Genomic DNA, 21,113 nt, shown 5'->3' on the forward strand with positions numbered 1-21,113 from the left:
TATTTTTTCACTTCTTATTCTTTAAACTACATTTTTTTATTTGGCAAAATTTTAGTGAGACATGTTTTGAGTTATTGGCACATTAAAAAATTTATCTTAAAATTTAAAATATTTTAAAATATTTGTATGTTAGTAGTTATAATACTTTTTTAAAAAGTAAAGGCTTCACATGGATTTACATGTAAACTCAATAGCAGCATTCCCAAAATGCTCGAAGAAAGTAAACAAATGTAATTTGTAGTTATTTGAAAATAGCTTGTAATGTGTATATATTTGTGTGCAGTACTATTGTGTATGTTTTGTATCTAAATAGGTTTTCAGTGTCTAAGTTGGTTTTCAGAAAATAATTTTTTTTAATTGCCAAATTTTAATTTGAAATTTGATGTTTTAGCTGGGTGCAGTGGCTCACACCTGTAATGCCAACACTTAAAGAGGCAGGGGCAGGAGGATTGCTTGAGTCCAGGAGTTTTAAGACCAGCCTGGGCAACATGGCAAGACTCCCATCTCTACAAAAAATTAAAAAATTAGGGCAGCTGGGTGCAGTGGCTCACACCTGTAATCCCAGTACTTTGGGAGGCCAAGGCGGGTGGATCACGAGGTCAAGAGATCGAGACCATCCTGGCCAACATGGTGAAACCCCGTCTCTACTAAAGAGTACGAAAATTAGCTGGGCACGGTGGCGCATGCCTATAGTCCCAGCTACTTGAGAGAGTGAGGCAGGAGAATCGCCTGAACCTAGTGTGGCGGAGGTTGCAGTGAGCCAAGATCACGCCACTGCACTCCAGCCTTGCGACAGAGAAAAAAAAAAATTAGGGTATAGTAGTGCTCACATATAGTCCCAGCTACTTGAGAGGCTGAGGTGGGAGGATCACTTGAGCCCAGAAGGTCGAGGATACAGTAAGTTGTGTTTGTGCCACAACACCCCAGCCTGGACTACAGAGTGATGACACTGTCTCCAAAAAACAAAAACAAAAAAAAAATGGTGTTTTTACATTTGTACCAGATATGAACATTTTCGAGAGATTTTTTTTTAACTTAATTGCCACATTAGATATTGTTACTGTTATTAATAAAATGCAATGAGCTGTGGTTGCAAACTGTTTTTGTCTACAAATACTGAAAATAATGTTGTGGTATTTAGAATTAAAACTGATGAGTAATAAGGCGGAAAGTTTTGACTGGACACGGTGGCTCATACCTGTAATCCTAGCCCTTTGAAAGGCTATGGTTAGAGGATTGCTTGAGCCCAGAAGTTCAAGACCTGCCTGAGTAACATAGAGGCACCCTATCTCTATAAAAATTAGCCTGATGTGGTAGCGCGTGCCTGTCATCCCAGCTACTTGAGAGGCTGTGGGAGGATAGCGTGAGCCCTGGAGGTTGAGGCTGTAGTGGGCTGTGATCATGCTACTGCACTCCAGCCTGGGTGATAGAGTGAGACTCTGTCTCAAAAGAAAAAAAGAAAAAAGACAAAGTTTTAGATCTTGAGACATAAGACAGATAACACCTTAGTAAAAGATAAGAACACCAAGACTGACACTTTTTGTGACAAATACAGAAGTGTGTGGTTTCTTTTTGGATATGATGTTTACTTAATTCAAACATATTTCTTCAAGGATATTGATCCCTATTTTGATTTAAAGGGAAAAAGAGACCAAAAAAGAAGAAGAAATGGTAAAGCAAGAACTTTTAAGTTGAAGCATGTTTTATATGTCTTAGAAAAGCTAAAATCTTTTATAGCTGTCCTTTTTTAACCTATTTTACAACATTTAAAACTCTGGAAAGAGGAATTTATATGTGGTATTAATTGCAAATGTCCTTTTAATTCAAGGTTGAATTAAAAGAGTATCTGAAAATAAATGATACAATATATGAAATTGACAGCAAAGCTGAGAATGGCATGACTTTTTCACGCCTCCTTAATTATAAGGTAACGTTGATAACCTTTAAATTCCAGGTTACCAGGCTTTGTGTCTGGGGCACCACAGAAGTTTCCAGTGGGTTCCGTAGAATAGTTTAGATTCTTGCGAGACACAGCTGATGCTTGACATTTGTTGGACAACATGCAGACTACCAGTTCAAGATAGCTCATCCAATTTTAACATTAGATCACGCCGTATTCTTTTCTATGACATCATATCTTTGTGAAGTTGGGGTTTTTGCGGTTGCTGTAAGTACTGTGTGAAAATCAATCTAGAACAGAAAATAATAGCTGTGTCCAGTCTTATTCCAGAGTTTGAAAGACAGTACCAAGTTGTGCACACATCCCGTTAGTGAGCTGTTGTGGTTATTTAAAAATGAAATAAAAATATTTTTTCATTCAACTGATGTGTATTATTTATTCTAACAGCTACTAAGTTGTGATGAAGTACATATTTATTAACTTGTTTGGACCTCACTATTTAATTAACAAAACTGTTAAGTATTTCTTTTGGCATTGGGGCTGTGAACCAAGAAAATTTGGAAACCTCTCCTGTAAATGCTTATTCATTTAACAACAACAACAGAATAATAATTTATGGACCATGTAGTTCAGATATTGGTGTATTAAAATGTTAATGTCTACTATGTAAATTTTAGTATTTTATGACTTATATGAAGGATATTAGAAAGGGGAAGAAGGGATTATATAGTAGTTTTAGAATTCTCTGAAGGTATGTTATTCTAAAGCTATGTCTTCATTAGTTTTTAGTAAAGTTGAAGAAACAGATTTTAAATAATTTTACATTTTTCATGTTCTTTGTGTTCCTTGTGTCACTACAAAAATTGTTATAATTCAGTAGTATGATTGAATCTGTGTTTTTGAAAACTTAGGCTATTATTAGGATCAATTTGTGTTTCTCTCTGTGGGACTTTTTGTTCTGCTGTGATGGGAGATGGGCATGTAGTGAGGCTATTAATAACTATTTTCACTTCTTTAATTTTCTTTAATTCACTTCTTTAATTCTAGTTTTTTTAGACTAACTAGACCTAAGAAAATCATAATAACCTAAAAGAAAAGTGAAATTGAACATTTTGATTCTTAATATAGATTTCATCTTTTAAATGATCAGATTATTAAATTAGAAGTTTAGAATTACAGATGGTTTATTTACCTTCAAATCACACTGGTAAAAAATTGACAGGGTTTCGTGTTTACTAACTACCTTGTTCCTACATCCTGTTGTTTTGCAGTATTCTGATACCCTAAAAAAGATGGATCCTGATCACTTGGTAGCATTGGTTACAGAAGTTATTCCCAATTATTCCTGCTTAGTTTTTTGTCCTAGTAAGAAGAACTGTGAAAATGTAGCAGAAATGATATGCAAATTTTTAAGCAAGTATGTTAATTTTTTTAATAGCCTGTTTTATTTTTATTATGAATTACAGATTGTGTATTATGTTGATTGGGCAAACACTAATTATGCCTTGCAAAATATCATATTAAGTTGTTACAGTATACTAACGGCTTGAAAAAAGAAATTTTAACTGTGAAAATCACATGTGAAATAGCCAGAGAAACAGGTTCTAAGGTAGCTGGGTGCTATGGCTCATGCCTGTAATCCCAGCACTTTGGGAGGTTGAGGCGGGCAGATCAATTGAGGTTAGGAGTTCAAGACCAGCCTGGCCAACATGGTGAAACCCCGTCTCTACTGAAAATACAAAAAATTAGTTGGGTGTGGTGCCTTGCACGTGTAATCCCAGCTATTGGGGAGGCCAAGGCATGAGAATCTCTTGAACCCGGCAGGCAGAGGTTGCAGTGAGCTGAGATCACACCACTATGCTCCAGCCTGTGTGACAGAGCAAGACTCCATCAAAAAAAAAAAGAAAGAAAAAGAAAACTCTAAGGTAACATGTAAGAGAATGTTAAGTAATATAATGGCTTAGGTCAGTGATTCAAAACTCAGCTGCATAGTGAATCATCTTGGAGGCTTTTAAAAATTCCAAAGCCCAGGCTACATCTTAGATAAATCAGAATTTCTGGGAGTGATACCCAGATATCATTTTGTAAAGTTCCCCAGGCAAGTCCAACATATAGCCAAAGACAGGAACCACTGGTTTAGTCAGTCAAAGGACTAATCGGTGTTTACCACTGTGGAGATTAATTGTATCTTCCATTGCCTTTTTTTTCTTTTCCTTTTTTTTTTCCTGAGACAGGGTCTCACTCTGTCACCTATGCTAGAATGCAGTGACACAAACACATCTCACTGCAGCCTCCATTTCCTGGGCTCAAGTGATCCTCCCACCTCAGCCTACCAAGTAGCTGGGACTACAGGCACACACCACCCCTCCCAAAATTACAAAAAGTAATTTAAAAATTAATTTTTTTGTAATTTTGGTAGATACAGCATTTCACCATGTTGCCCAGGCTGGTTTTGAACTCCTGAGCTCAAGCAATCCGCCCCCCATAGCCTCCCAAAGTGCTGGAATTACAGGCGTGAGCCACTGTACCTGGCTTGCCTTTGTTTTTTTAGTCAACTTCACACTTAAGTTGTATGGACATTTGGATATAATTTCCTGAGTAAGAAATGTGTTGGCTTGTAATTTTGTAGTGTCTTAATATTGGCTCTGTCATATTCATAGAGATAAGTATGAAGTTACTTTAAGTACTAACAGTTCAGTTTTTTATGCACCTATTTGTCTCATGTATGGTTTTATCATCTTCTGAAATTTCTTTCAGCCCCTTAGCTAATGCTGTATCACTATTCATAGTCCATTAACCTGAATGCTAATCTCGTCAACCTCTACTTCCTCTTTCAATCCTACTGTCATGGATTGGTCTAAGATAGACTTAAATTTATTGAATAGCAAAAGATAAAAATGGGATAACAGGAAGGAGTCACTCATTTCGGTAACAGTCTGCTTTTACAATGATTTTGATTATAAAAGCTTAAGGACATTAAATTATTGAAAAAAGTATTCTCAGTAAATCATTCATTTTCTTAGAATAATTCAAGGTAGTAAGATGGAGACACTGGCCAAGTGATGGAAACATTGCAGGATATGAATGAAGTTTCTAAAGTTCTAGTGTTTAGACAGTGTTTTACCATAGAAGTATGATTTAATAATATATATGTTTCCATCTTCAGAGAAGAAAATTTATGTCTTAAAAAAACTATTCCCTATAAAGACATATGTTATAAAGAAAAAACAGCCATAACATCCAGAGCAAAGGTCTAAACCTGGTATCCATGGATTCAAAGGAAGTACAGGAATGAATTTCAGGAAATCCACAAACCCTCTGAAATTATATGTAAAGTGTTATATTTATGTGAATAGTTGTATTTTTCCTTTTCTTGACAAGGCTTTGGCTTTGCTCTGTCACCCAGGCTGGTAGGTTCATAGCTCATTGCAACCTCGAACTCCTGGGTTCAAGCAATCATCCCACCTCATCCTCCCCTGTAACCTGGGACTACAGGTGCATGCACCGCCGTGCCTGGCTAATTTTTGTTGTTTTTTGTTGGGAGGTGGTCTCATTTCGTTACCCAGGCTGATCTCGAACTCCTGGGCTCAAGCAGTCCTTCTGCCTCCACCTCCCAAAGTGTTGGGATTACAGGCGTGAGCCATCGCACCCCACCTTTCCTTAGTTTTGATAAGATTTTCACAGGGTTTTGTAATCCACACAAAGATTAAGAGACTGCCTAATAGTGAAGTCAGAATCAAAATTCTAAGAACATTTAATGTACTTAATGAAAATAGTACATTAAAGAATGTTTACATTAGCATCTACTAAAATGAAAATGGTAGGAATTTTGTCACTGAAAGATCAAGGGTTCATATTTCTAACAGATCTTTTTCATAGGGAATATCTGAAGCACAAGGAGAAAGAAAAATGTGAGGTAATTAAGAACTTGAAGAATATTGGCAATGGCAACCTGTGTCCTGTTTTAAAGCGCACTATCCCATTTGGAGTTGCCTATCACCATAGTGGCTTAACAAGTGATGAAAGGAAACTCTTGGAGGAGGCCTACTCCGCAGGAGTGCTCTGTCTTTTTACCTGCACATCTACCCTAGCAGCAGGTGTCAACCTACCAGCTCGAAGGTAAGAGGGTAAGAGATAAGTAAATGTTGACCAGGCTCAGAACTTTTCCATCTCTAGCTTGCAAGGAGTTTTGTTGTTTTATGCTTTCTCCATAGTGGCTGAGAATTTATCAGATGTTCTTTTAGCATATGCTGAGTTGATTGGTTGGTTTATTTTCTTTAATATTTTAATGAATATTTAATGAAATATGTGATGAAAAATAATGTTAGTAGATTTCTTGATATTAGAATTCCATCCTTTTATGCTCTTTATATCTGGTTTTGATGTTAGGGTTTATTAATCTGGTTGTGTAGAAATAGTTGGCAAGTGTTTCACCTTTTTTATGATCTGAAAGAGTTTATTTAACATAGAGATTTCCTTAAAATCTTGGAGCGCTGATCTATAAGGCAATTTGAGTCTAATATATATATTTAAAAGCAGATCCTTGATTACCTTCTCAGTTATTATCAAAGGTGTGGGCCTGTGTAATTGACTTATACCCTTTATAATTTATGATCCTGGGGTATTTTGCTAATAAATGATCAATTTTTATAAACTTTCCATGAGTGTTTTAAAAATATGTATTTTCAGTTGAATATGCAGTTTTATACATATCATTGAGATCACAGTTGTTTATTGTGTTTTCAGCTTCTCTATTTTCCTACTATATTTGATTCCTTGGTCTATCAATTTCAGAGAAGTGTGTTAGTTTCCTACTTTAATTATGTAGTTGTCAGTTTCTCCTTTTTGCATTTCTAGAAGTTATTACTTTTTATATTTCAACACTATTTAGATATACAAAGGTTTACTTCAAATATCTTATTGCTGAATTATACCTTTTATCAATACAATAAGTACTCATTTTGCTCATTTAATAATTTTGCTTTGAATACCAGGACTCATTTTTTTTTTTTTTTTTTGCCAAGTATGTACCTTTTTCCATTCTTTTATTTTCAATTTCTGTCTCTGATTAAGTTTTCCATTTTTCAGACAATCGAAGAAAAAAATGAAAGTTACATATCCTATTTCTGTTATTCCAGTGGTTACTCTTAAAATTTTAAGTTGTAATCAAACATTTGTTATTACTTTAGAATTAATCAATAACTATCCTCTCCTGAACATAACAAGAGGCTTAGCATGTCCTTAATATATTCTACTCTGCCCCATGAATGTTGCAATTACCTGGAATTTTAGTGCCAGGTTTTAAAATTTTCTTTCATCTTATATGGTAAGAAAATAATAAAATTTTCTTTCATCTTATAAGGTAAGTAATTATTTAAACTTACCTGTAAATCATACTTGTTTTTTGCTTACCACTGCCTCTTATATCCCACATCTTTCTTCTCTGATTTTTTTTTTTTTTAATTTTGCCTTCCTTGAGTAATCCTTTTTAGAATGGTGCTTTGGGGTAAAACATTTTGACTGTCTGCATAGTTGAAGGTATCTGTATTTTGGCCTCACACTTTAACACACACTTCACTAGCAAAAGAATTCTAGATTCAATTTTTTCCTTTAGGGACTTTGTAAATACTGTTCCATATTTTCTAGAGGCCAGTGTTGCTCATTTTTGTCTCTGCATGGATTTGCTGTTTTTCTTTTCCAGAAGCTTTTAGACTTTTCTCTTTAACCTTCCAATTTCCTCATGGTGTATAATAATAGTTGTACTTACTACATTCCCCTCCCCTTCATGTAGTAACAACTTTACATGCATTGGCTTCATGAAGCTTCACAACAACTCTGTGAGGAAGGTCATATTTTATTACATACCTAGTATAGAAGGGGAAACTGAGGCACTGAATAGTTAAATAACTTTCCCAACTTTATATGCAACAAATGAGTTTTAAAGCCAAGGTTTGAACCCAGGAAGTTTGATTTTACAATCCCAACATTACTACTTTTCATTCATAGGGCTTAGCACTTGAGTGGATGCTTTTAATCTAAGCTTTATGCCTTTCCTCTTTGAGTAATTTTTTTCAATTATTTCTTTTTCTTCCCATTATCTCTGTTCCTTGCTTTTATAATTTCACTTAGACAGGATTGAGGCCTCTTAGATTCAGCTTTCATATCTTTTCTTACACATTTTTCAAAATGTGTGAGAATGTAAGCACATGTTTGTGCCATGTGATTTTTTTCAACTTTACCTTCCATATTAAAAAATCCATTTTTGTAATCCCAGCACTTTCGGAGGCAAAGGTGGGAGGATCACTTGAGCCCAGGAGTTTGAGACCAGCCTGAACAATATAGCAAGAACCTCATCTCTATTAAAAATTTTTAAAAAATTAGCTGGGTATGATAGCATACACTTGTGATCCCAGCTGCTCGAGAGGCTGAGGTGGGAAGATTGCTTGAACCCAGGAGATTGAGGCTGCAGTTAGCTATGATTGTACCACTGCACTCCACCTTGGGTGACAGAGAGACCCTGTCTCAAAAAAAAAAAAAAAAAAAGAAAATCAGAATTTAACTGTATACTCATTCATTATTCAATTCTTCAATATAATTTTCTTTTTTCTTTTTCTTTTCTTTCTTTTTCTTTTTTTTTTTGAGACAAAGTCTTGCTCTGTTGCCCAGTGCCCAGGCTGGAGTGCAGTGGTACGGTCTCAGCTTACTGTAACTTCTGCCTCCTGGGTTCAAGTGATTCTCCTGCCTCAGCCTCCCAAGCAGCTGGGATTACTGGTGCCCACCACCACACCTGGCTAATTTGTGTGTTTTTAGTAGAGATGGGGTTTCATCATGTTGGCCAGGCTGGTCTCGAACTCCTGACCTCAGGTGATCCACCCGCCTTGGCCTCCCAAAGTGCTAGATTTACAGGTGTGAGCCACCACACCCGGCCCTTCAAACTTTTTATGAATTTTTAAATTAATTTTTTTATTTCTAAGAACTCTCTTTTGTTCTTTCCTTGTAATAGTCTACTTGGTTTGTTTTGGGTTTTTTGAGACAAAGTCTCGCTCTGTCGCCAGGCTGGAGTGCAGTGGCATGATCTCAGCTCACTGCAACCTCCACCTCCCGGCTTCAAGCAATTCTCCTGCCTCAGCTTCCCAAGTAGCTGGGATTACAGGTGTGCGCCACCTCTCCCAGCTAATTTTTGTATTTTTAGTAGAGACAGCGTTTCACCGTGTTGGCCAGGATGATCTCGATCTCTTGACCTCGTGATCCACCCGCCTCAGCCTCCCAAAGTGCTGGGATTACAGGTGTGAGCCACTGTGCGCGGCCAATAGTCTACTCTTATATTGTGGATATAATACTCTTTGGAATTTTCTGTGAATGCTAATTAGGATTTTTTAAAGTTCTCTTCTGTTCCCTATAGTATCTGGTTTTTGTGGTCATTTATTCTGTATATTCATATTATGTTTCTTTTATGTTATTAGTTTTCTCCAAGTATTTGGTAATCTTTTCTGCATATTGAGATTTATAAATAAAGAGGAAGTTGATTAGTATAGGTAAACAATAGATTTTTTTCTTCCCTTTGGATAGGAAAGCTGACTAGCTGACTATAGAGTTCTGTATATATGAACATAATTGAAATCACGCTTTTTTTTTTAAGAGATGGGGTTTCACTGTTGCCCAGGCTGGAGTGCAGTGATGTAATCACGACTCACTACAGCCTCAACCTCCTTGGCTCAAGTGATCCCCCTACCTCAGCCTCCCAAGTAGCTGGGACTACAGGGGCACACCACCATGCCCAACCAGTTTTTTGTTTTGTTTTGTTTTTGGTAGAAACTGCATCTCACTGTATTGCCCAAGCTCATCTCAAACTCCTGGACTCAAGCGAACCGCCCACATCAGCCCTCCAAAGTGCTGGGATTACAGGCATAAGCCACTGAGCCTGGCCAAAATCACCATTTTTGTAGGTCAAAACCAGCTGAAATCTGCAATTTTATACCATTCAAAATAACAAAAATTCATAAATAGTTATGTATATGTTAATGGTGTATGGTCACTTTTTAAATTTATGGAGTATAAAGTCAAAACACTTTGGATACTACTGCTACAGATTGATCGTAGGCATTGCAGCTAGACAGACTTGAGTTCAAATGATAGCTCTGGTAATTACTAATTTTTTAGTTTAGGTTAAGTCACTTAACTGAGTTTCATTTAACTCCTTTATAAAAATGTAATTAAAAAGTATATTATTACTAAGAGTTTTGTAAGAATTATAGATAATATATGTAAAAACCTAAGAAATCATAGATTCTTCATAAACACTAAATACCTATTATTTTGTGTTAGTATGTCATTAAATTTAATATCACAAATATATAATGAAATTAAGAATTTTCTGAATTGGTGCTGTTTGCTGTAGAGTGTTACTTTTAATTAATTTTATTAATTCCACAGAGTTATTTTAAGAGCTCCCTATGTTGCTATGGAATTTTTAAAGAGGAATCAATATAAACAGATGATTGGCAGAGCCGGTCGTGCTGGAATAGATACTATTGGGGAGAGTATCCTCATACTGCAAGAAAAAGACAAACAACAGGTAATACTGAATTTGGTTGGTTGGTTGTTTTTGTCTTTTTCTTGGTCTTTGGTCTAGCCCTTTTATGAAATAATCTTTTAAAAATTAATTATTAATTTTCTTTAAATGATGCTTTCTTTCCTATATGGTTAAGAATTAGAAAGAGTGGTTTGAAAATGTATATATTTCAGACAATGAAAAAATATTTTTCCTATTTGTTTTTCATTCATTTTTATGAGGACAAATGTTAAATTCTTTTGTCTTTATTTTTTTGGTCTCCTTCTGGCTCCACAAGATTTATGTAAAGTATAAAATATTTATGTTAAATGCCATTTATTTTTAATAATAACCAAAGCATGGTGTTGCTTTGACCTTTATAGGTATTGGAATTAATAACTAGACCATTAGAAAACTGTTACAGCCATCTTGTTCGGGAATTCACCAAGGGAATCCAAACATTATTTCTCTCTTTGATTGGTTTGAAGGTATTTTTAAAATTTTTTTGTCTTATTACTGTTATCTGAGATAATAGAAGTTAAAAAGTTATGCAGTAACTTTATATGTGCAGCTGTGTAAATTTTATACTAATTTTTTATTTAATCTTTTTCTTTTAATTTTTTTCTTTTTTATTTTGTTTGTTTTCTCATCCAGTGATTAAGGTAAATAATTTTTAAAAGATCATGGAATGGTCAGGTGTGGTGACTCACACCTATAATCCCACCACTTTGGGAGGCTGAAATAGGAGGATCGTTTGAGCCCAGGAGTTCGAGACGAGCCTGGGCAACATAGCAAGACCCCATCTCAAAAAAAAAGATCACTGAATCCTAGTGCTTGGCATGTGGTTGGCACTTAATAAATACTTGAATTAATGAAATTGGCTTTTTTTTCTTAGCAATGGGGTCTTGCCATGTTGGTTAGATTGGTCTTGAACTTTTGGCCTCAAGCAGTCCTCCCACCTTAGCCTCCCAAAGTGCTAGGATTATAGGCATGAGCCACTGCACCTGGCCTGTTTTTGTTTGTTTGTTCTTTAACCTGGGACATGGTGATGAAATTAACTTTGGAACTGAGCATGGGTGAACTTACAAGTTGGGGCATCAGTGGAGAATCTGGCTTTGAGAAGCCAAAAGCAGAGGCTGGCCCAGTGGGTTTCAATTACTATGTAAAAAACTTTTTCAGTAGTATGGTAGATAGAGGGATCAAGTAAAGGTTCCCCTGCCCTCCTGCACTCTTCCATCCCCAGTGTTAACTCTAATCATTTAGGTAGGAAATAGTACAAAAACTAAGTACATTAATAATCCAAAAACCAAGTATCAGTTCTTAAATATCTTCAAAGTATAATTTTAGCTTAATTTAATACTATATTAAGAATGATTTTTATTAAAGTGAGAAGAAATAGAAAATGTCTGTGCCCCATAATATTTTTCTTACCCCTTACATTGGTTTAACATGAAATTATGACTTAAATTTTCCAGTTGAAATAGCATCAGAATTGTAAGAGAGAGAAATATACTTATTGATTGACTATGTTTTAGTATAACATGCTGATTTCATTGAAATTGACTAATAAAAATTATTCTAATTCAGAGCCAACTCTACATCTGAATACTAAATGGAGGGTTAAGTATTCCTTATGATTGCCATTGTAAGGTGTAAATAGCGAATAATGGGGAGAGAAAAAGGCAGTGAAAGAACAAGAAATGGAGATAGGAATATGAGAGACAAAATTAGGTAGAGATCAACTATTTTTAGGTAACATTTTAGGCAAAGTATTGTCTGACCCTGTTTTAGTGGAAATTGTTGTATTTTCCATGCTTTTTTTTTTTTTTAATGCAACTTTTAGAGCTAAAGGATGTTTTCACAGGTGGGTGGAAAGCAGTGCAGGGAAGAGGCTGAGTGAGAATTAGTGAAAATTGGTTGGGGAGTAAATAGCACAGTTTTGGAGATATTGTGAAAAATTATTTAAAGACCTATTCAAAGGAGTTTTGGAATGAAAAATGTGTACATATTTTCATAAAAAGCATGAATATAATAACTATCATCCCCCTATATTTTTTGTTAATTTTAAATTGCCATTATCAATTTATATATGCAACTGTATAGACTTAATACTAATTTTTTATTTAAATAGCTTTGACGTATGGAAATGAGTTATCATCTTGATTAATATGCATTCAAGGTGATGCCTTGAGTTAAGGAAAATGCTCCAGTGATGTCCTGAATTGTTTCAGATTGCAACGAATCTTGATGACATCTATCACTTCATGAATGGTACATTTTTTGGTGTTCAGCAAAAGATTTTATTGAAAGAAAAAAGTCTTTGGGAAATAACTGTTGAATCACTTAGATATCTGACAGAAAAAGGACTCCTACAAAAAGACACTATTTGTAAGTCTGAAGAAGAGGTCCAACATAATTTTCATATTACAAAGTTGGGACGAGCTTCATTTAAGGGTAAGAATTTACCTAAATCTTATTGATCACAGGAAACACATTGGAAAAAATGAAAATTAAATTATACTTTCTTTAGGCTGGGCAGAGTGGCTCATGCCTGTAATCTCAGCACTCTGGGAGGCCAAGGCAGGCAGATCACCTGAGGTCAGGAGTTTGAGACCAGCCTGGCCAATATAGTGAAACCCTGTCTCTACTAAAATACAAAAAAAAAATTAGCCAGACATAGTGGTACATGCCTGTAGTCCTAGCTACTTGGGAGGCTGAGGCACGGGACTCGTTTGAACCTGGGAGGCAGAGGTTGCATTGAGCTGAGATCATGCCAGTGCACTCCAGCCTGAGCAACAGAGTGATACTCCGTCTCACAAATAAAAAAATAAAAAATTATACTTTCTTTAAGTTGCATGTGTAATTTTATATTAATTGCATTAATCTTATTTTATAAGCTGATAAACTCCTTCAACTTTCAAGAGTTGAAAAATGTTTTGAATTATAAGTAATTAAAGTACTGCAGAAGTATATAGAGAATAAGGTGGGCATCCCTCCTTCATGCTCCCCTCCCCAGCGACCATACAACATGCTCTGTTGCCAAGGCTGAAGTGCAGTGGCGCACTCTCAGCTTACTGCAACTTCTGTCTCCTGGGCTCAAATGATTCTCCCACCTCAGCCCCCCAGTAGCTGGGACTACAGGCTCATGCCACCATGCCTGGCTAATTTTTGTCTTTTTAGTAGAGATGGGGTTTCACTATGTTGTCTAGGCTGAGGCTCTTTTTTAATGAAAAATAATACATGTCTGCTGGTAAAAAAAAAAACCTAGGAACTCAGAATTATGCTAAGGAAAGTGCCATACTCCTGTCCCATTTCTACTCTCTCAGGAGCTCCTACTACCAGTTTGATATGTATTCTTCCAAATCTTTTTATGCATGTATTTTTCAAATGGAATCATCATTTAAATATTTTTTTCCAAATTGCTTTTCTCAGTATAAAATATCATGAACATCTGATCAGATGAATCTCTTTAAATCTATCTAATTTTTCTTTTAATACTGTAGTTATCTGTAGTGTGGATGTACCATTATTTATTTAACCATTCGATGTTGATGGACATTTGCATTCTTTCTGTTTTTTCTTTGTTATAAACAAGGCTGCATGGACATCTCTATGTATTTGGGGGTACATATGGAAATGTTTCTCTGGGTTAGATTCCCCAAAATAGTTGGATCAGAAGGTATGTACTTATTAAGTGTTGATGAGTACTATCAAAATGACCTCTAAAATAGTTATATAATAAGATGTGATAAGAGATTTTGAAGACTTTTTGCTATATTTAAAAAATTTCTACACAATACTTTATTTAAAACCATCTCTTTGCCCCTCTGGTAATTGTGAAAGATTGAATATTTGTATCTTTCTTTTAGGAACTATAGATTTAGCTTATTGTGACATTCTCTACAGAGACTTGAAGAAAGGTCTTGAAGGACTTGTGCTTGAAAGCCTTCTTCATCTAATCTACCTAACAACCCCCTATGATCTGATTTCACAGTGTAACCCTGATTGGATGATATACTTCAGGCAGGTGAGAATATAACATTTTTCAACTTAGGCTACTTTGTTTATTAATTATTACATGCTGTTTTGTATTGCTTTGTAGAGATGAGGCTTTGCCATGTTGCCCAGGCTGGTCTGAAACTCCTAGGCTCAAGCGATCCTCCCACATTGGCCTCCCAAAGTGCTAGGATTACAAGAGTAAGCCACTGTGCCCGGCCTATTATATGCTTTTTATCAAGTGATTATTCACCTTTTTCTCTGTTAAAATATATTTGGAATTGGATATTTTTTCTTTCAGTTTTTAAAAGTTGTAATCTGGCAACAGCATTTATGGTTTGTTTAACTTAACTGTTACTTTTCTCTTAAATATATATAAACATATTTGTTACTGAAAAAATAAAGGTTAAAAAAAAGGATTATCAATGGTCCTGTTTCCCCACAGAAAGTTAATGTTATGATCCCTGCATTTTATAATACCTAGAATGCAAAGAAAACAGTGGAAACCATCTCTGATGATTTGAGAGTTTAATTAAATAAAAGCTCGGTCAGAGCCAGGTATGATAATACATTAAACCCAATGATATTAATAACTGAAAAGGAATATTTATTTTACAACCCATCACAAAGTAGAACTGTCCATACTTATTATAAAGCCAAGTGGCAACATACAGTATATTATGATTTTACTGTGAACAGGCTAGCTGTATAAATGTACCTTAGGGCTGGGTGTGGTGGCTTATGCCGTAATCCCAGCACTTTTGGAGGCCAAGGTGGGAGGATCACTTGAGGTCTGGAGTTCGAGACCAGCTTGGCCAACACGGTGGAACCCCATCTCTGCTAAAAGAATACAGAAATTAGCTGGCCATGGTGGCGCACACCAGTATTCCCAGCTACTCAGGAGGCTGAGGCAGGAAAATTGGCTTGAACCCAGGAGATAGAGGTTGCAGTAAGCTGAGATCATGCCAGTGCACTCCAGCTTGGGTGACAGAATGAGACTGTCTCAAAAAAAAAAACAAAAAAAAAACAGAAACAAAAACATTTTTTAGGCAGAGGTAATGTACATCTTTTAATTGCCGGAAATTAACTTTATTTTTAATGTCATATTTTTAAATCATTACTGTTTGTTTTTTTTTTCATTCATCTCTTCTCAACTTCCTGAGTTTACATTACTCAGGAAGTAAGTTGTTTTTAAGTGGTACTATATAATGCAATTACTCTCAAAACCTTTCCTTCTCCTTCCCCTCAGCCATCCGGTATTGAACATAATCACATAGTCCATGGAAACCACTAGTTGTGGCCATGCCTTTAAGTAATTCTAGAGTATGTTATATCCTAATGATACAACTTTAAAACCTGCAATATTTACAAATATATTTATCTTGTTTTTTTGTGTCCTGAATCATGAGAATGTGATATCAAAAGAAATACTGGATTTGGTTCACATGATGGATTTTTTTATGTTTCCATCTATTTGCTCTTTTTCCATGTAGTTTAGCCAACTCAGTCCAGCAGAACAAAATGTAGCTGCCATTCTTGGAGTCTCTGAAAGCTTTCTTGGGAAGAAAGCATCAGGTCAAGCCATCAGAAAGGTACCACATTCTTTTTTTCTTTGTAAATAATAAGTTCAATCAACACTTAGTTTACTCACTAAGTTCACTCAACAAAATTAATACCATGATATTGATCTTTTTTGGTTTAGATTTTTTCCTTTAAATTAATATAATTCTCATTTTACTACTTAAAACATACCTGAGCACCCAAAATGTATGAATATTTTTAAACAACATTTATTTCTGGGTGGTGTGATGGCCTTTCTTTGGGTAGCATGAAATGTTTTCATAATATTACACAATCGTGATATAAATTCATTTCAAAGGAGGAAATACATTTTCTAGAAACTTCATATTAGGCTTTCTATTTGGTATCAAGGATTCTAAGATATCACAGGTCTGGGTTTTTTGTTATTGCTTTTGTCATCCTCAAAGAACTCCTAGTCTAGTAGTTATATTACATAAAGCATTTTAGAAGTTTAAAGGGGATAAGCTAATACTCATATATTTTGGTGTTTTAAAATTCAGTCAGCAGGCATGAAGCAAGTTATCAAATGCATACACTAACTTTAGGAGAAATTGAAGTAATTCTTTGGTAACCATACCTTCAATTTCCTTAAGAGAGTGTTTTTTTCTCCCTTGTAATACACTTTTTTTTTTTTTCATTTGAAATTTTCTTTGGCAGTTCAATTTACATTGAAACCTAATTAGCTACCATTTTCCCCCACACCTCTTTTTTTTTTTTTTGAGGTGCAGTCTCACTCTGTCGCCCAGGCTGCAGTGCAGCAGCGTGATCTTGGCTCACTGCAACCTCCGCCTTCCAGGTTCAAGCGATTCTCCTGCCTCAGCGTCCTGAGTCACTGGGATTACAGGCGCCTGCCACCACGCCTGGCTAAGTTTTGTATTTTTAGTAGAGATGGGGTTTCACCATGTTGGCCAGGCTGGTCTCAAACTCCTGACCTCAGGTGATCCACCCACCTCGCCTCCCAAAGCACTGGGATTACAGGTATGAGCCACTGCACCCAGCCTCCCCTATACCTTTTAAATTTGCATAGACAGTACAGATTTCATTTTGTAAAATGGGAAGATGACGTTTACTTACACTTAAATTGATGGTGCAGTGTCCCATGCATCACTGTGTCATAAAATCAAAAATATCATGCCGGGCACAATGGCTCACGCCTGTAATCCCAGCGCTTTGGGAGGCTGAGGCGAGTGATCACGAGGTCAGGAGTTTGAGACCAGCCTGACCGTAATGGTGAAACCCCCGTCTCTACTTAAAATATAAAAAATAGCTGTGTGTGGTGTCGGGTGCCTGTAATTCCAGCTACTCGGGAGGCCGAGGCAGGAAAATCACTTGCACCTGGGAGGCGGAGGTTGCAGTGAGCCGAGATTGTACCATTGCATTCCAGCTTGGGCAACAGAGACTCCGTCTAAAAAAAAAAACAAACCACAAGCCCAGCACAGTGGCACACACCTATACTCCTAGCTTCTCAGGAAGCTGAGGCAAAAGATTTACTCGTACTCAGGAGTTTGAGGCTAACCTGGGCAACATAGTGAGACCTTGTCTCAAAAATAAAAATAAAAGTATCTCTAGTACTTAAACATTCACATTATCACAATTTTTAGATTGGGTCTTTTACTTTGGAAATGGCTGTGTTGTTTAGACCTCCAAAATACGGAATAAAAATAGTTCTTAAAACAAACCTTTTATATCAAACTCTGAAATATAAAATAAAAACAATATTATTAATTTGGAACTCATTATCAAATAATAAACATGCAAAAATCTTATTAGAATAATGCATCTTTTTAAGCTTGAATCCAGAGTTTATTTATGTTACATTTAATGTAATATAAGCAACAAAAATTTACCAAATTGATACATATTTAAAATAGTATGAACATGAATTTATCTTTATTACAAATGGATTAATTACTAGTTTAATGTTTTGGAGGTATAATTTTTTAAAACTCTACAGAACATATTTAAATGCTTAAAATCTAATTGATTTCTCCACACTGAAAAAGAGCCCCCCATCCACCTTTTTTGAACATTTCTTGATATCTTGCAAAAGTTTTTTTTTTTTTTTTTTTTGAGACGGAGTCTTGCTCTTGTCACCCAGGCCGGAGTGCAATGACATGATCTCAGCTCACTGCAACCTCCGCCCCCCAAGTTCAAGCGATTCTCCTGCCTCAGCTTCCCAAGTAGTTGGGAGTACAGGTGCCCGCCACCACACACAGCTAATTTTTGTATTTTTAGTAGAGACGGGGTTTCACCATGTTGGTCAGGCTGATCTTAAACTCCTGACCTCAGGTGATACACCTACCTCAGCCTCCCAACGTGCTGGGATTATAGGCGTGAGCCACCTATAATGCCCTGCCACAAAAGATCTTGACATTGGCATAAATCATTATGTTTTGCCATATAATAATTATATCATTTTTCTTGGCTTAGGAAATACATTCTAAGCAAAAACCTACATTGACTCAATTTATAGTTAGTACTGAATATGCACTAAAATTGGGAAATTAAATAGCTTTCTTTTCCTACTTGATATTCAACTGTCATACTTTTTCAGCTTAATGCTTTTAAAAAAGTGATCCAGTATCAACCTGCAGAATCTGTAACTCATACATCCTTCAATATGTCACCGTAAGTTCTCATCTCATTCTTTTACTATGATGGAGGATATAATTTTATATTTTATTTTATTTTTTATTATTTTACAATTTTTTTTAAATAGAGACAGAGTTTCACCATGTTGCCCAGGCTGGTCTTGAACTCCTGAACTCAAGAGATCCTCCTGCCTTGGCCTCCCAAAGTGCTGGGATTACAGGTGTGAGCTACCACTCCCAGCCTCTAATTTTATTTGTTATATCTACTTTTTCTTTTTTAAGTTCATCGTTTTTTCCTCAATTTTAAGAATTAATTAGTTTCTAAGCTTGATACTAGCTATGAAATCCTTTATGCACAAATATGGTCATTAGGCACCACAGGCAAAAGCAGGTACACAGAATCAAAATCATCAACTACAGGAAGCATTTTTCTATCTCTTTCAGGTGTTTTAGCTTGGACCCTGTGGAAATAATAGGATCTAATATTTACTCTTAGTTTATAATATAGACAAGCTTATTAACATATTTATCTAAAGTGCATTTGTCTAGTTTATAATAATAATCACACACATATACGATTTACAAATACCAAGTAACTGTAAAGGTCTCTGTACCCAACTCCCTCCTTTCCTGTATTCATTTTCTACAACTGCCATAGTAATTTACCACGAATGGTTGGCTTAAAACAACAGAAATTTATTCTCCCACACTTCAGGAGACGAGAAGTCCAAAATCAAGGTATTAGCAATGTTGATTCCTTCAGGAGCCTCTGAGAAAAAAGCCATCCGTGCCTCTCTCCTAGCTTCTGGTGGTTACTGGCAGTCCTTGGTGTTCCTTAGCTTATAGATGCATCCCTCCAATCTCAGCCTCCATCTTCACATTGCTGCCTTCTCTGTATCTCTCTGTGTCTTCTCCTCTTATAAGGACACTAATCATTGAATTTAGAGCCCACTGTAAATCCAGGATGATTTCACCTAGAGATACTTAACTAATTGTATCTGCAAATATCTTGTTTCCAAGTAAGGTCACATTCACAGGTACCAGGGGTTAGGATTTGTACATTTCTTTTTGTGGAGTGATGGAGAGGGGGTACAATTCCTTCCCTGTAGAAGGAAGTTTAATTTATATTGGAAATAATTTGGTTTATCTTTTAACTTTTATTTATTTTTATTTTTATTTTTTTGAGACAGGGTCTCACTCTGTCGCCCAGGCTGGAGTGCAGTGGTGCTATCTCGGCTCCCTGCAACCTCTGTCTCCTGGGCTCAAGTGATCCCTTAGCCTCCCAAGTAGCCAGGACTACAGGTGCACACCACACCACACACGGCCACATTTTTTGTTAGTTTGTCTTTTTGTAGAGATGGATTTTTGCCATGTTGCCCAGGCTGATCTCAAACTCCTGGGCTCTTGCAATCCATCTGCCACAGCCTCCCAAAGTGCTGGGATTACAGGCATGAGCCACTCTGCCTGGCCTTATCTTTTTTTTATAGTTGGAAAAATGATAATAAATTTGAATTAATCTGAAGTACATCTGTTAGAAATTAGTTTTGTTTCTATGGAATTATTCTATCCTTGCTATTCTGTAATACAACTTCAGTTTTCCTTTTGTCCAATTTTAATAACATACATTTTTAGCAGGTCTAGTAAACGAATTTATTTGTGTCTTTCCAGAAGGTGGACAAGGATGTTGTCAACAGGCTATATCTGTCTTTTGTTCTTTATACCTTGCTCAAAGAGACCAACATTTGGACTGTATCTGAAAAATTTAATATGCCTCGAGGATATATACAAAATCTTCTCACTGGAGCTGCCTCATTCTCATCTTGTGTGTTACATTTCTGTGAGGTAATTTTATTGAATATATGATATGTACTTTGTGCATCTTCTGGTTTTAACTGTTACTAAACTAATAAGCCAGTTAGTATGTCAGCATTTTCTCCTTGTTGACATATTCTGTTATTACGAAGCACTAAGAAACTATTTAAAATGTACCTTTGTCTTTATCTGTTTATGAAAGTACTATTATGTACTTATGGTAACAATACAAAAATTACTGAGTCAACTAAAACGCATAATGAAAAGTGTCTTTTTAACCCAACTGTTAAAGCCACCATTAATAGTTTCAGGTATTCGGAAGTAACTGTTAAAAAACAACCTATTGATGTAGATTCCGTGTGAATGTCTTTCACCTGAGTAATAAAAATGTCAGGTGTTTGGTTACTAAATTACCTATATCCAACAGCTACCTGCGACTATGTAGTACCATATTCTCTTTTTAAAAAAATTTAGGCTGGGCGCGGTGGCTCACGCCTGTAAACCCAGCACTTTGGGAGGCCGAGGCAGGCAGATCACGAGGTCAGGAGATGGAGACCATCCTGGCTAACACGGTGAAACCCCGTCTCTACTAAAAATACAAAAAACTAGCCGGGCGAGGTGATGGGCGCCTGTAGTCCCAGCTACTTAGGAGGCTGAGGCAGGAGAATGGCGTGAACCCGGG

The 21,113-nt window shown here is 36.0% G+C and overlaps 1 protein-coding gene across 11 annotated transcripts in view; it reads left to right on the forward strand.

Moving 5' to 3' along the window:
• HELQ (helicase, POLQ like) overlaps positions 1 to 21,113 on the forward strand; it is a 48,935-nt gene that overhangs the window by 12,852 nt on the left and 14,970 nt on the right. For 4 of the 11 annotated variants that reach the window (XM_023222498.2, XM_023222494.2, XM_023222499.2 and 1 more), the window contains 10 exons: positions 1,829 to 1,927; positions 3,172 to 3,317; positions 5,780 to 6,019; positions 10,334 to 10,475; positions 10,835 to 10,939; positions 12,683 to 12,905; positions 14,047 to 14,130; positions 14,321 to 14,478; positions 15,941 to 16,039; positions 20,288 to 20,461. In XM_023222498.2, the coding sequence (XP_023078266.1) occupies positions 1,829 to 1,927; positions 3,172 to 3,317; positions 5,780 to 6,019; positions 10,334 to 10,475; positions 10,835 to 10,939; positions 12,683 to 12,905; positions 14,047 to 14,130; positions 14,321 to 14,478; positions 15,941 to 16,039; positions 20,288 to 20,461 (1,470 nt within the window). Of the gene's footprint in view, positions 1 to 1,828; positions 1,928 to 3,171; positions 3,318 to 5,779; positions 6,020 to 10,333; positions 10,476 to 10,834; positions 10,940 to 12,682; positions 12,906 to 14,046; positions 14,131 to 14,320; positions 14,479 to 15,940; positions 16,040 to 18,582; positions 18,657 to 20,287; positions 20,462 to 21,113 lie in introns of all 11 variants that reach the window. The other 7 variants (XM_023222500.2, XM_023222495.2, XM_023222501.2 and 4 more) reach the window with 3 other exon arrangements.

This window comes from Piliocolobus tephrosceles, chromosome 3, assembly GCF_002776525.5.
Source record: "Piliocolobus tephrosceles isolate RC106 chromosome 3, ASM277652v3, whole genome shotgun sequence".
NCBI classification, from domain to species: domain Eukaryota; kingdom Metazoa; phylum Chordata; class Mammalia; order Primates; family Cercopithecidae; genus Piliocolobus; species Piliocolobus tephrosceles.